This window comes from Phoxinus phoxinus, assembly GCF_949152265.1.
Source record: "Phoxinus phoxinus genome assembly, chromosome: 4".
Lineage (NCBI taxonomy): Eukaryota > Metazoa > Chordata > Actinopteri > Cypriniformes > Leuciscidae > Phoxinus > Phoxinus phoxinus.
In genome coordinates, this window is record NC_136879.1 from 21,865,815 (window position 1) to 21,880,899 (window position 15,085).

Here is a 15,085-nt window from a genome sequence, read left to right on the forward strand (position 1 = left end):
ATTCAAACAAATAACCCATACTTTGATCAAAATCAAATTATTTAACTATATACCTTAAGAATTAAAAAAAAAGTATAATAATATACTGTATTTAAAAATATATATATTTCAAGGATTAGTATTATGTAGAAACCTATTGGAAATATATACACTTATATTACTAATGGTAGAAGTAGATATACTTATATATATATATATATTTTTTAGAAATGTTTAATATGAAGTCGTCCATAAATAAGTCCAGATGCTTTCCAGAGACATAATGATCACACAAAGCACACCAATTTGGATATTTGAGGCTTTATTGTCAATTAAACCCCTGAGTTCTCAAGAAAGAACCTTTAATAAAAGAAAACCTCAAGAGCTGCAAACCGGAGGCTTCATTTTAAATGTGATTTATGAGGTATGCATCAAGTTGTGAGGATTCCAGCTTACCCAAATAAAATAAGCAAATTAAAAAAGCATGTCCTTTTCAGACAGTCTGTAAATCCTTCTACTGTGAAAAAGATTTTCCTACACTGGAACAACTGGGAATATAACTGCATCTCAAAAACAAATCAACATGAGAAAACATTTATAAATACAGGACAAATATAAGATCACGTGGAACAGAACATGAGGGAAAAGATACAGTAAATCAAACAATAAGAGAAAAGCAGCATTCGACATATTCAGCAGCCATAATCAATAAAACAATTTAAACATTTAATAATAACAACAACAATTAAAGGCTGTAGGGATTGCGCTTATTAATTATTAATAAGCAAAGCATGAGTGCTGAAAAGGCACGTGTGTGTGTAACTATGTAAATCTTGAAACCACAATCTGACGGTGTGGGAAGTAATCAGAACATTTTATGGCTTTATTCAATCAAAATGACTAAAGCAAACGGCACTGGACCAATCATAAATTCATAAGAACTAAAATAATATTTCATTATATGCCCTCAACTTTCCAAAATTCATTTTTGAGCAATCTGTCAGAACATACAATTGGCACTATTCACAACCTACTGTACACATTAGCCACATAGTCTCAAATTCTTTGACTAAACTAGAGAACTACCGGTACCATAAGAATTGAACAGAATTATTAACTTGATCAGAAGCTGAACCAGATCATCATTTCTGTTAGTTTAGTGCAGCGAATTGAAAGGCATCTGAGAGAATTTAGACATTGCAGTCAATTAACAATATATTGTGCAGTTCAGTATTCACAGAGCATCGTTAAACTCACAGCATGCGTTTAATCACACACTCACAGTGTGTGTTTGAAGGCTGTCTTGGGTCCAAGTCTGCTAGAGATGTTTTGCTTTAGCTCTGATAACACACCATCCCGCTCCTCTAACTCCAGAAGAACTTGCTATGAAGGGCAAACAAAAAAAATATCACATCAAATTATAATTTGAGCTCACAGTGTACAGTGCACAGCTACAGTAAGCAGAGGCAGGTTATTTACCTCTATAAGTTTATCTCTCTTCTGAAGATTGTCCCTCAGTTTTCCTTCCTCGAAAGCCCTCTCCTTATTTTCCTTCTTCCACCCTAGTTCAGCCTCCTTCTTCTCCTTGGTTTTCTCTCGCAGCTCCTTAAGTGTGTCTTTGAGTTGCTCTGAGAGGGCAGTGATGGCACGTTTGTGATTGTCTCTTTGGTCCTGAAAGAACATGGGTGCATGTTGATGAAGACGTACAAACCAGATCTTGAGAGTGCACTGCTTTGGACTCTCATTGTGCCTACCATCCAATAAATCACAATCATTTTGTGCTCTGTTTTGATATGAAAAAGTCCTAGCCTTCACATTTCTTATATTTTATAATGTAATTTAAACAATAAATGTGATGCTCTTTTAATGTGGTGTGAGATAGCTAGAGAAAATAACTAAATTGAGGCGCATTTTTATAAATATATAGGCTAAATTACATATTTAATATATTTTTATTAGGGCTGTCAAACGATTAAAATATTTAATCGCGATTAATCGCATTAATGTCAGTTAACTCGCGATTAATCGCACATTTTTATCTATTCTAAATGTCTCTTGATTTCTTTTTGTCCCATTATTTTTTCTCATTTTAATGCTCTTATCAACATGGAAAAGTGGATCGGCTTGCTTTGTGCAAATGTTTTTTATTGAAAACAAGATTGGCATATACTGTTCAATTCATTCTCACTTGGAGCAAATAATCTCTCACAAAATGTAACACTGCCTCCATCAATAAAAGGGTGACAGAAATACTGACGAGGTAACGTTACTGATCGTGACGAGAGTGCTGAGATCGCATCATGCGGTGTGTGTGTGTGTGTGTGTGTGTGTGTGTGCTTGCCATCAAGTGGTATTTCCGACTGGACGTGCTGCGATGATAGCTCAGTTCACAACGACAAAAAACACAGATCACTTTGGTCTTGTTAACTAACCCATTTGGCAACTTTTTAAAAGTAAACTTTCCATTCAGAATGTTATTGGCCTCCATTTCGGCGTCTCGCGCTCATTATTCATCCACTCAAAACGTAACGTTAAAGAGGCGCAGTCGCACACCGGACGAGAAGCGCAGTGCCGCGTATTTAAAATCCGAACACATTATTCTCTATGAGTGCACACACACCGGCGGCGCCATTCTGCGTTTTTATTGCTGGCCATAAACGGAGAAAGTGCGCGTCCGATGTGCAAGACGAGTTGTGCTAGACGCGGCTCGGCTCGGCGCTGCGCCTCTCGTCCACTCTCTTTGGCGGCTCGCAAGCCCAAACAAGTGTGTGCGGCGTGCTGTTGTTTTGTTTCTGGACTAGCTAGATCCGGTGTGGCGTTGTAGTTTTAATAACGTTACTAGTTGCTGCAAAAGCATGTGAAAAAAACTACAAAGTTTGCTAGGCGTTAATCTCGCGATAAAAAAAATTGACGCCGTTAACATGGGTTTGCGTTAACGCCGTTAATAACGCGTTTAACGGACAGCCCTAATTTTTATATAGCCTGTTATCATTATTTAATGCATGTTTGAATAAATCTGTCATGAAAACATGTTTTTATAACAGCCACTGTTTAAATGTTTATATTTCAACAATGAATTGCAGTAATAACACAATTATATAATAAAAATATATATAAAATGCCTTATCTATAACTTAAATGTCTATATGCAACTAATTTTTTATTTGAGTGTTAATTAAATAAATGTGATTAATACATTTATTATTAAAAAAAAATGTATTAGCGGTTTCCTTTTTGGCTAAATGAAAACTATTTCAGTGGTTCAGTTATTTTTTTTATTTCTATGCATCACTAATTACTGGTATTGGCCAGAGCAATGCATGTACACACCACCAGGTGGCCCAATTGCTTTTCTGTTGTATCAAAATAGATAAGTCGAAAGTTTTGGAGATGTTCAGCACACTAAAAATTATTGGCAATGAGTGTTGAAAAAGTCACAATTGTGGAAATTAAACATGATTTTATCAGACGTTACCAGTATGAGGTTTTCAGCGTCGGTTAAGGCCGAGGAGAGTCTTGAGATCTCCTGCAACATGGTGGTGCTGAGCTCCTCTCTATCTCTGAAGCTCGCCACCAGCAGAGCTTCTTTCTCTCGCAGCTGATTAACCAATCCAGACTCAGCTCCTCCCCCTTCCAACCCCCGTCCAATCAGAGAGTCTGACAGTGCCTATGAAGAAACAGTGAATAGTTAACTACTGGAAATTATACATTAACTACCGTAAATCAATTGCAAGAGAGGCGAGTTTACACCACATCCACCTGCACATCTCTGCATGAACTCTCGAGTGCCTCCTTTAGCTGGGAAATATAGTCTTGGTTATCCTTCCCCAGTGCAGTCAGGGCTGAATCTCTCTCTTTCCACACTTCCCATTCTTTCATCATCTCCTGTTGGGCTCGCTCTCGCTCTCCAAGCTCTACACGCAGGTGCTATTTGAAGATACAAAACACTGATTTTATTCTCAAATAAAGTTGAAAACTGAATCATTTTCACCATTTAATGACTTAATTTATTTGTTCACAATGCAAACCATTAAAACTATTGCTCTTTGAGAGCTCTGTTTTCTGTATAAGAGCCATCAAAGAGTCATTTACTAACAAATGTACAGCAGTCATGTATAACAGCAGCAGGCACTAACCAAGTGATTAAGTAAACATATGTGTGTACTGTTGAATTACCGCACTGTTTGTTTAACTCACATTAATAACATCCTGGTTACACTGGAGCACAGTGTTGAGTGTGATGAGGTCTCGGTCTCGCTCTCTGCCCGCGTCCCTTACGGCCTGCAGCTGTTTCTCCAGGGCTTTCTCTCTCTCGCTTACATCTGACAGCTGAGTCTCCAAGACTGCCTGATTAAAACATGAACGTTGAAATAAAATAGAGGAACTATGGACTGCACGTGCGTCCAGCATTTCCTGGACTTCATTTGAAGCAAACATGAAGTGCTCATTTACTAAGTTAATTATCCCACACACAGTGACCCAGCCAAAATTGGGTGTGTTAGCCAGAGCTTCACTGTATGCTCACACTGTGTACTTTTGCTATATTTGTAAGGGTAAAATCACCAGCTTAAAACTGCATAAAATGATGGTCCTAAGTCAGTAAGATTTTCAAAAATGTTTTTGAAAAAAGTCTCTTGACTGTATTTATTTGATCAAATATAGTAAAACATTAAATGTTGTGAAATATTACTGCAAGTTTAAGTAACCGTGTTCTATTTTATAAAACGGTTAGTTCCAATCCTTGATTCTGATTGGTCAATAGCTGTATTTTATTCACGATAATAAAGTAGAAGAACTATGGAACATATGTGATACATATTTACATACATAGATACATATTTTTCGGCATTAATATTTGTATTGTGTGGTAACAGTTTTATAAAAGCAATAAGGTACTCGAGGCTAGTGCTGTATCGTGAATAAGTCACAGATGAAGGGGTTGCAGGCACTCCGCTTCACCTTATTGCCTACTTAAAATGTAATTTATTATTGTGATGGCAAAGCTGCATTTTCAGCATTCTTCATTGTCACATGATCCTTCAGATATCATTCTTATATGATTTGGTGACTATCAGTGTTGAAAACAGTTGTGCTGCTGAATATTTTTGTGGAAGCTGTGATCCTTTTTTCCCCCAAGATTCTTAGATTAATAGAAAGTTCAAAAGAACAGCAATATGAAAGACACTTTTGTGTTTACGGTCACTTTTGATCAAATAATTAATGCAGCCTTGCTGAATAAAAGCATTAATTCGTTTTAAAAAGTCATATTAACCTGAAACGTTTGAACAGTAGTGCATGCATATACAATTTAAATAAATACAAAATAAAACAATAATAAATAAATGATAATAAATGTTTTTATTATTATTTGTATGCAATATTTATTATTACTATTTTTTATTATAGGATGAAGTTTAAGAGGACAATTGGCTCATAAAGTGACTAAATAATGCTTTCATTCACTTTTAAATAATGCCACAAATTTTATTAAACGATTAGGGTTGGTCTATAGTGATTATAATTGGCTTAATTTGGGAACAACAGAAGTCTGAGCAGTCTTCATTTACAAATCCCATGCCCATCATCACGCCAGACCTCACCTCACGTTCACTGCGTGCATCAGTCACTGCACTGGCCAGTTTTTTGATGAGTTTGTCGGTGTCCTCTGATTCCACTCCCTGCTCAGCACACAGCGTCTGGATCAAAGTCACACATTCCTGAAGAGAGGAGAGCACACAGTTCACTGACCTCCACACAATCGGTTTCATCCTGAATCTATAATGAGTTCATCAATACAGGACCCACCTGGATTACGTTCTCTCTGCTGTGTAGTGATTGGCTGAGACTCTCTATGAGGTCATTTTTATTCTTCAAACTGGTCTGTATTGCCAAAACAGATCAGATAGGTATTAGTCTCACAAACTGGCATCATTCCTAGCAAAATGACTCCATGTCATGCCTGAGGGACAGGACAGTTCATGGCATTGTGACTGCATTCCACTAGTGTTATATAACTGCTATCACCTCACACTAGAGAGCAACAATTCAATAGACTCAACCCAGAATGTACCAGTGCTGTGAAATTACAGCCCTCTGTAAAATGCCGAATTAAGGTAGATCATAAGAGAGTGGTTAAAGTATTTGGACACTTATGTCACACTTAATTCATTGCATTACCGGTATATAACAACACATCAAATGTATCTATAAGCAAATGCTGCTAGTGTTTCTCAGAACTAACTTCTCTCTTCTGAGGCAATTAATTGTAAACAACTGATGTCAAGGTGATTTTTAGTTGATGTATGAAGTCAGGGGCCGTTTACATGACACCACTTTCAGCTAAAAACGGTAAACACAATGCGTATTTGCCGTCCATTTACAGGACAACCGTGTTTTGGGGCCTGAAAACACGAACTTTTGAAAACGTGCTAGTTTTTGAAAATGATCCCGTTATCATATCCATGTAAACAGCAAAAAGTGACATCGCCACCAACTGGCCTGGCAGCATAATACAGTGTTTTAGTCGTTTCAAGGATCAGTGTGAATGGGGATTGGTTTGACAACGTTGTCATCTGTACACGAAAAACGCAAAGGAAAAACGTTTCCGGTTTTAGTACATTGTTTCCGTGTAAACGTACCCTCACCCTCAGTTCTCCTCAGGTCACACAGGTGTCCCAAAAGAACAGGTGTAGTTCATCACTATGAATATATTGTTTGGCTTTAACAACGGGTCCAAATACTTCTATGCAGTGTTATTTTACTATTATTTACATAATATTTATTAATATTTTGAGTTAGCTTTTATTTTTTTAGTTTTCATTTTAGTCGTTTTGCTATATGCTTTTGTCATTTTTCAGTTTTATGTATTATGTAATGTATTTTTGTAATTTTTTTCAACTTAAAACTTTTTTGCTGCCAAGGCAACATTTCTAATTGTCATGCAATTTTTTTATCTAATATTAATATTCTGCTTTATTTCAGTTTACATATTGTTAACAACGTACTGTTTTATCCTTACAAATGTATTTTTATGAAACATTTTACTTGAAGGTGCGTTCTCTCTTTAAAATAAATTTGATCAAATACATTTGATCAAATTAAATTTGATATTTTGTCATCTAATGCAATGAAATTCTTAAAATGGCTTAAAAAGTGTCTGGACCACTTTTATGAATTCACTCTTGATGATTTAGCTGAAAAATATAATTTAATACATGATTAAGGCTTAAAGAGAGAAGCACATCAAAATGCAGCAGCTGTAAAACCTGTTATGAAAGAAACGGCAACTAAAGCCCAGGGCAAACTCCTCTGGTTTGGGAAGATTCTTGGCGGAGGTGTGGAGGTGTCTTTTTAAAAACACACACCTTCTGTAATATGCCCTATATAAGGCATCATTTGAAACCAAATGTGAAAACAAAAAGTCAACAGAAAGATCAGGAGAGGGTGTGTCTCAGGCGTGCTGTGCTAAGTCTCCAAAACACAATGCTCACAGTGCACACTTCAGTGCACCATGCCATTAAACATAATTATGCCTGCCCCGTCTCACTCACCACTTGCGGAGACTTCAACTGCTTGGCAGGAGCTTCGGTTGCAGGTGTGTTGGTCTCCCTGAGCTGAGCCTCAAGAGTTCTGATGCGATTCTGCGCTTGAACAAGTTGCTCACGCAACTGCTTCACAGCAAGATGCACCCTAACTGTAGACATCTAAAGAAAAGCGAGATAAAAATGAACGGCTAGGTATAAAAAAAAAAGAGGTTGAATATTTTTATAAAACAGTCCTCACCTCTCTTTGTAGTGGCATAAAGTCATCTTTCAGCTCGGTCAGGATGTCGTTGTTCTCTTCTTCAAACTCATCCTCCGTCCCATTGTCCCCCTCTCCGAAATGTAGGACCCTCACTAACCCTGCTTTCAGATCTACCTCATCCTTCCCATTCTGCACGTCCGCTCTGTCCAACACGGGAATGCGACTTCCAGCAGGTGACCTTACCGGCTTTCCTTCGATTCCCCTCAACTCTTTGAAAACGGTGTCTATAATGGCCGAATGCTCCTCTTGCCAATCAAGCGCATCAGTGCCGTCTATTGAGTCCAGCGATTGGATGGAGGTAGTGCGGGATCGAGATCGCAAAGAAAGACAGGAACCAGACAGCGAGGCGGGGCTTGATCTGACGGATGGCACGCTCAACCAATGAAGGGGCATGCTGCTGGATTTGTCTCGAGAGAGGCCCAAAGGCGTGAAGGCTTGATCGGGCAAGTGACGTGGAATCCCACAAACGGACTCGTAGTCCGAGTCGGAAACCCTCAAGGAGTCACAACACTCACACTTCTTGCCCTGATGACACCGTTTCCCCGTTTTCCTATAATACGGACACGACTCGGCTTTCTCGGACCACCATTCGTACTCGGAGAGGGCCATGTTGTCCCTCAGGATTTCTCGGTATCCTTCCCCTACCGAATCCTTCCTGTCCCCTTCATCCTCACTGGAGCTTTCTTTTCTCTTCGAACTAACAGAGTGGCGCTGATCGTACATGCTTCGCACCCATCGCCTAATCTTGTCCCTTTCCTGAGTGAGTTTCTGGAGTCTCTCACTCGACAGCACTCGGACTCGGGCGATAACGGTGTCGAACTTGAAAACTTGCTCCAGAACGGACACACACTTGCCACACAAAAACTCCCCCTGACCGGCCCCGCGTGGTACAGGCTGCTCTAATATGTGTGTCAGCACACTGAGCAGGTCGATTCCTTTCGTAGGGGTGAGATGGCCGCGAGAATTCGAGAGCGAACGGGAGGAGCTGAGAGATAAAGTGCTGCCTAGAGTTAAAAAATTAAAAACAGGTACATAATTATATTTAAATATGCAATATCATCTTTAAAAAAAAAATCAGATTATAAAACCTAAACAATACTCTAATAGCGTCACAAATGAATTATGCAGCAATATGCATTTTCCCCTTCGGTTTAATTTAATAGCATTTTAAAAATGATTCAGTAAACAAACAAATGTAGTGTTTGGAAATGTGCTCTGCAGTTCATACCCCATGGGCTGCTTTGTGCTGATCTGGGCAAGCTTCCCTTTCTAGAAAAGTCTGTTGGGGTCTGAGGTTGTGCCCCCTTTCTGTTCTGACCTGCATACAACCATCGCCGCTGGTTACCCTGCAGGTCATTCCCACAGATGCGGCATCCTTCACTTTTACCTCGTGTAGTCATCATAAATACAGCAGGTGCCCTATAATAATAAACAAACTATAAAAATCAAACAATAAATAAATACATATCAAGATTTTGACTAAAGCATTCCGAAAAAAATAAATGCACAATGGGTGCCAGTGGATGAAGCCAAGGCAATGATCTGGTATAAGGTAAATAATAATTTAAAGGAAAATAATCACCCCAAAATAATAATCATGATAAATATGTCATGATAAACGACATAAGCGTAAACATTCTTCGAAATTCTCCTTGAGTGTCCCATGGGGATAAAATAATAATTTACAAAATTACAGTATACAGCATGATACTTCCAACTGAGTGCTTTTAAAGCACTCTAGCACCGTTTATATACTCTACACACCTGAGTAAATCTGTCAGTAATTGTATTGTATGGTTGTTCACGGTTGTCCTTTGGCTGGGGTGGATCCAGTGAATGACAGCCCACTCTCCCCTAATGACAGTCAATGTTTACATGGGCTGGGACACTGGCCTTGAGCACTAAACACACACACACACACACACACACACACACACACAAACAAACAAACGCGCACACACACACACTTTAAAATCTGATAATTTACCTCAAAGATTTTTTTTGTGTGTGTAAAAATGCTTTCTAAAACAAACCTGATGAAGAATTTAAGTGGATGCCACACTAGGTTAGTTCACCCAAATTGAAAAAAAATCATCACAATAATTAACTCTCATCATGTTTTTAGAAACCTGTATGACTTGCTTCCTTGGAAGCCAAAAGGAAATGTCAAACTACACAATGTTAGGGACTGACTGACAGCCACTTTCCCCCCCCATTCAATGAAAGTGAACAGTGAGTGACTGTGGCTGTCAGTCTGCCTAACATTGCGATCTGTTTCACAAAACAGAAGAACAGAGGTTTGGAACAACTTCAGATGAATAAATGATGACAGTATTTTCATTTTTGGGTGAACTATTACGTTAAATCAAATCTATGAAAGCCTAGCACGAGCGCGTTCAATTCAAGGCGCAGATTGAAAACATAAATTATGTAAAAAAAAAGTGACGCGTTGGCAGAGAACTTTCCACACGATGACTAATCTCAGCGACCCTGTTTTACTCTCGTGTGCTCATTCAAAAATGTGTTTAAACCTCTATCAGAGCGCTTTAACCGCAGCTGATATGAACGCGAAACTGACTTTTGGCTTCACGAAATGTCAGAATGACCCTGCAGAGGACAAAACATGATATGATAGACCAAACAACTCTTCAACACAGTCGTCAACTGACCTGATAAGTTGCGAGAATCGACAATATCCCACTACAATCGCAAAAGTAGAGATTAAGTCGCTTACCGAGGCTCAGGAAGTGTTTCCTCGGTCTCGAACAGGAGCTCTCGCGCGTCCGAACCGGAGTGGCAGTCGCCGCGCGCCCACTCTACCTTGCTGACGTCATCATAAATACCTGTTCAAGCCGCAGCTGCGTGGCGCACTCCAGCTGTTTGCAACCATGCGCATTACAGACGAGATTTAACTATGTATATTCAAAAATACAGAAAATTATTTGGTGAAATATTATTACAATTTAAAATAATGGTTTTCTATTTGAATATTATAAAATATCCTAATTTATTTCTGTATGCAATGCAACACTACATTTTCGTCATCATTACTCTTCAGTGTCACATGATCCTTCAAAAAATATTCTAATATGCTTATTTAGTATGTTGGAAACAGTTGTGCTGCTTAATATTTTTTTATAACCAGTGATACTTTTTTCAGGATTCTTTGATTAATTAAAAGTAAAAAAAGAAAGAAAAAAGAACAGCATTTATTTAAAATAGAAATCTTGTGTAAAAATATAGACTATTCTACTGTTCAAAAGTTTGGGGTCAGTCATTTTTTTCTTTCTTTTTTTTTTGAAAGAAAGTAATACTTTTATTCAACAAGGATGTGTTAAATTGATAAAAATTGATAGTGAAGATTTATATCGTTAGAAAATAAGAAAAGAAAAAAAGGGAAAAAAGTTATTATTAACTTTTTATTCATTAATGAATCCTGAAAAAAGTATCATAGGTTCCAAAAAAATATTAATCATCACAACTGTTCCCAACAGTGATAAAACTGAGTATCAAATCATCATATTAGAATGATTTCTGAAGGGTCATGTGACACTGAAGACTGGAATAACAGATGCTGAAATTTCAAATTTGCATCACAGAAATAAATTATATTTTAAAGTATATTTAAATAGAACCATTATTTTAAATTGTAATAATATTTCACAATTTCTTTGTCTTTTTCTGTATTTTTGATCAAATAAATGCAGGCTAGATGAGCATAAGAGACTTCTTTCAAAAACATTAAAATAATGTTTCCAGTAAAGTAATGTTTTCCAATCTTTTGACCGGTACTAATATATGAACACACACACATTTTCTTGCAATCATTATACTTTTTTATAACAATTTAATAATTTATTAAACAAAATATTAGTCCTGTAGTATCTCTATAAATTAGAAAACATATAATCTGCTCACAATATTCAAACTGATTTTACATAAAATGCAGAAAATCACACAGATAATAAAATATCACATTCTGTTATAAGCAAAATAAACTATTTTAGGTGATTAACAAGAGTACAATAATAATCTGCACAAGACATGATTACATTCAGGATTGTGCGCATGCATGCGAGGCCATCAGTTTGTTTCTGTCTCTGTAGATTAGGTGAGCCACTTGTCTATGCAATTCTGGTAGACTGTGAGGTTTGAATGCCAGGACGTATGGTGAACACCAGGGACGACACACTTGACCACAGCTCCTTTTGAGTTTAATGTTTTCAGGCCAAAAGCATCTCTTAGATACCACTGGGGGAGAGTTGGAAATGGTTAAGATTACTAAAACGCACTGGCAAATACAAACCATGAACAACTTAAACAAATTAATGTTGCCTTGAAAATGACCAGAATCACTCACATCCTGCTTTTCCATCTCAACCACCGTTTCATTACTGTCATAAAACCCAAAAATACTGTGGGGGGAAAAAAGAGATAAACAGTAAAAAGATATGAAACGGCCGAGTATGTTTTTATTCAGGACCTACATTTTAGAAATGGCAAACATGCTTTTAAAAAGGCACCACATAATCCTAAGACCTTTTAAAGTTCAAACGCCACTCTAAATATTTCTCACATTCATTCCAGTCGGCTGAACTGACACAGGTTAACCCTTTAGCGGCACGTAACTCTGATAAACGTTAGATGCTCAATATCATGTGATGATATACTGTATATGAACTATAAAACTATTTAAAACAGTTCTAGTAATTGATAAATAAAGCTGAAATAATAGAAACGTTGGCTTTGAACTAAATGAAAACTGAAATAAATTAAAGGGATAGTTCACCCAAAAATGAAAATTCTGTCATCATTTACTCACCCTTACTCACTTTACTCACCCTTATGTTGTTCCAAACCTGCATGTGTTTCTGTCTTCTGCTGAACACAAAGGGAGATATTTTGAAGAATGTTGGTGTCCAAAAAAGTGGATGCTCCCCCATTGACTTCCATCGTATATTTGTCCATACAAGTCAGTTCAACTGTTTGGTTACCGACATTCTTCAAAATATCTTCTTTTGTGTTCAACAGAAGAAAGAAGTTTAAAATATGATACAATTATGACATAATATTTGGGTGAACTATCCCGTTAAACCTATAGCAATATTAAAAATAATAATAATAATAAATACATCATGAAACAACTAGAAAAATAAACTAATATTAACATGAAAACTAAGAATATAAAAACAAAAGCTCATTCAAAATGATAATAACACTGATGCAGAGACCTTGACTCCCATGGTGTAATAACGCCGTCATCTGGTCCGCCGATCAGCACCAGTGTCTCTATGCGCAGGAAGCTGTCTCGCCACGCTGACAGGGAACAGAAGCACACAACACAACATGACTCAAGGCCACTGAACTGAAAGTGCACAAATAACCATCTGAGTTGCACATATAATAGTGTCATCTTAAATTACCTGTTAAATTGGCATGCTCTATCTCTCCATTGAGTGGAGCCAGATAGTTGCTGCTCTTCAAGTATCTCTCTCTTTGGTGTGGATCTATACAGAGAGGCAAAGGCAAAGAACAAGATTCTCTGTAAATCAAATGAAATGCAGAACTGAACAAATTGTTGCATGAAAGTGACACATCTGCTTACCATTCCAGTAGTTGCAGATAGATATTTTTTGTCCATGTGTAGTGTAACAAAAATAGTACAGTCTTGACTTGAGGAATTTAGGGAAAAAGTATTTCAAATAATTCGAATCTGTGGAAGCATGGACAAAGCACTTTATTAATGTGTTTCTTTAGAGAAAACAGATGTTGTGGACGGTGTGCAGTTTAGGGAGGATTTGACTGACCTCCGTACTGGCCAGCTATTGGTGAAGACAAGAATATCAGAGAGTGGACATTGTGTGTAGGAAGGGTAGCAAGCACTCCTCGACATATCAAACCACCTGGGAACATTTTTTTGGTTCGGCAAGGACACATTAAATTTATCGAAAGTGACAGTAAATATTTTTATATTGTTACAAAAAAAATTGTTATAACAAACAGCTTATGATTAGATTAATGAGTTTTGATGACCTTGTGAGAAGCATATGAGATGAACACCATCTCCAGCGCTCTTCATGATGGGTCTGATGGCCTCTCTGAAGCTATCTACCTGTTGCCACAGTGGCTTCATACTGGCAATGTAGTCGTACAGGGCTATTGTGGTCACATTGGTACCTGGGTGAGACTAAGAAGTGAAAAGAGAAGTTAGTGAGTTTCAACTTAGGTATAAAAAAGGAGAACAATGCGCACTAAGTGTGGTGATGTGAAACCGAAAAACGGTTATGCAACTCAAACCTTAGATTGTGATTTTAATAAGATAGGTGTTTTTTTTCTTCTGTTTTTGACCCAGCATTTTCCCATTCAAATGTTATGCAAGTTTTATGTCGTTTTATTGTATGTTTTATAGAGGATTTTTTTGGAAATGAGAAATGTAATATATAAAAAAATAGAAGAGCATTTATGTTTCTTAACCCCCCCCCCCCTCTCCTCCCCTCCCACACACACACACACACACATTTCACAAAATATTGTATATACTGTAAAAGATTGCATAGCAAAAATGTTATGCAAATAAAATGCAGTTTAATTGTGTGTAGTTAAACTAATTAAAAATAGAAGAGCATTTATTTCAATAGATAGATATATTTCAATAGATTGCGATAGATAGATAGATAGATAGATAGATAGATAGATAGATAGATAGATAGATAGATAGATAGATAGATAGATAGATAGATAGATAGATAGATAGATATCTTAGCCTACCTGATTGATAAATTTCGCCAACATCTCGAACTGTTTGGGTCCATCAAATATCCCGTGAACAATAATTACTGGTCTGTATCCTATGACGGAGGACAGCAGTAATAAAGCACATATAATAACACATGGTCTGCAGCCATCACTCGTCATCAATCCCCCCATGAGGTACTCCAAACTACAATGTCTCACGATCACAAAAATCTATAAACTGAAACCAAATATTTATTTTAATTGACCAAAATTATATTTGGCATCCAAGTAGACTGTTCTAACAGTGCATGTCAAGTTCTGCCAAAAGATTTGAGCCTCGCTTGTCTCAGGCGTTTATAAATATACGTTGTTCCGCATGTGATGTTTTGTCAGGGTTAGGTGATGCTTTTATAGACCTCTTCCTGTCTAATCAGTTGATGTGGTTTAACTGAAGAAATGAAAGAAAAACATTTCACATTATTATTACAAGAGAATGCTTCACATTGTGTATTACCTTTTTTTTAATGCAATCCAAGAGCCAGCAGTTTTTCAAACTTTGTTGAGCATT

At 37.2% G+C, this 15,085-nt stretch overlaps 2 protein-coding genes across 4 annotated transcripts; both read right to left on the reverse strand.

Moving 5' to 3' along the window:
* Positions 1-284: 284 nt before the first annotated feature.
* LOC306996417 (uncharacterized protein) lies at positions 285-10,666 on the reverse strand. Of its 3 annotated transcripts, none has more exons than XM_079608871.1 (12): positions 10,517-10,666; positions 9,547-9,683; positions 9,011-9,201; positions 7,762-8,786; positions 7,530-7,682; positions 5,785-5,859; positions 5,580-5,696; positions 4,177-4,326; positions 3,739-3,906; positions 3,455-3,646; positions 1,459-1,650; positions 285-1,362 (listed from the first exon to the last, which is right to left on the reverse strand). In XM_079608871.1, the coding sequence occupies exons 3-12, from the start codon at positions 9,183-9,185 to the stop codon at positions 1,258-1,260; spliced, it is 2,352 nt and encodes a 783-aa protein (XP_079464997.1). In that variant the 5' UTR covers positions 9,186-9,201; positions 9,547-9,683; positions 10,517-10,666; the 3' UTR covers positions 285-1,257. The 3 variants fall into 3 exon arrangements, with proteins under 3 accessions (XP_079464997.1, XP_079464998.1, XP_079464999.1); XM_079608872.1 differs by having other exon boundaries at positions 10,452-10,595; XM_079608873.1 differs by lacking the exon at positions 9,547-9,683 and having other exon boundaries at positions 10,517-10,642.
* A 529-nt stretch (positions 10,667-11,195) lies between these two features.
* LOC306997659 (lysosomal thioesterase PPT2-like) lies at positions 11,196-14,900 on the reverse strand. The gene is made up of 8 exons (XM_079611018.1): positions 14,551-14,900; positions 13,816-13,969; positions 13,590-13,685; positions 13,388-13,495; positions 13,206-13,289; positions 13,014-13,098; positions 12,143-12,197; positions 11,196-12,033 (listed from the first exon to the last, which is right to left on the reverse strand). The coding sequence occupies exons 1-8, from the start codon at positions 14,707-14,709 to the stop codon at positions 11,890-11,892; spliced, it is 885 nt and encodes a 294-aa protein (XP_079467144.1). The 5' UTR covers positions 14,710-14,900; the 3' UTR covers positions 11,196-11,889.
* Between the last annotated feature and the right edge of the window lie 185 nt (positions 14,901-15,085).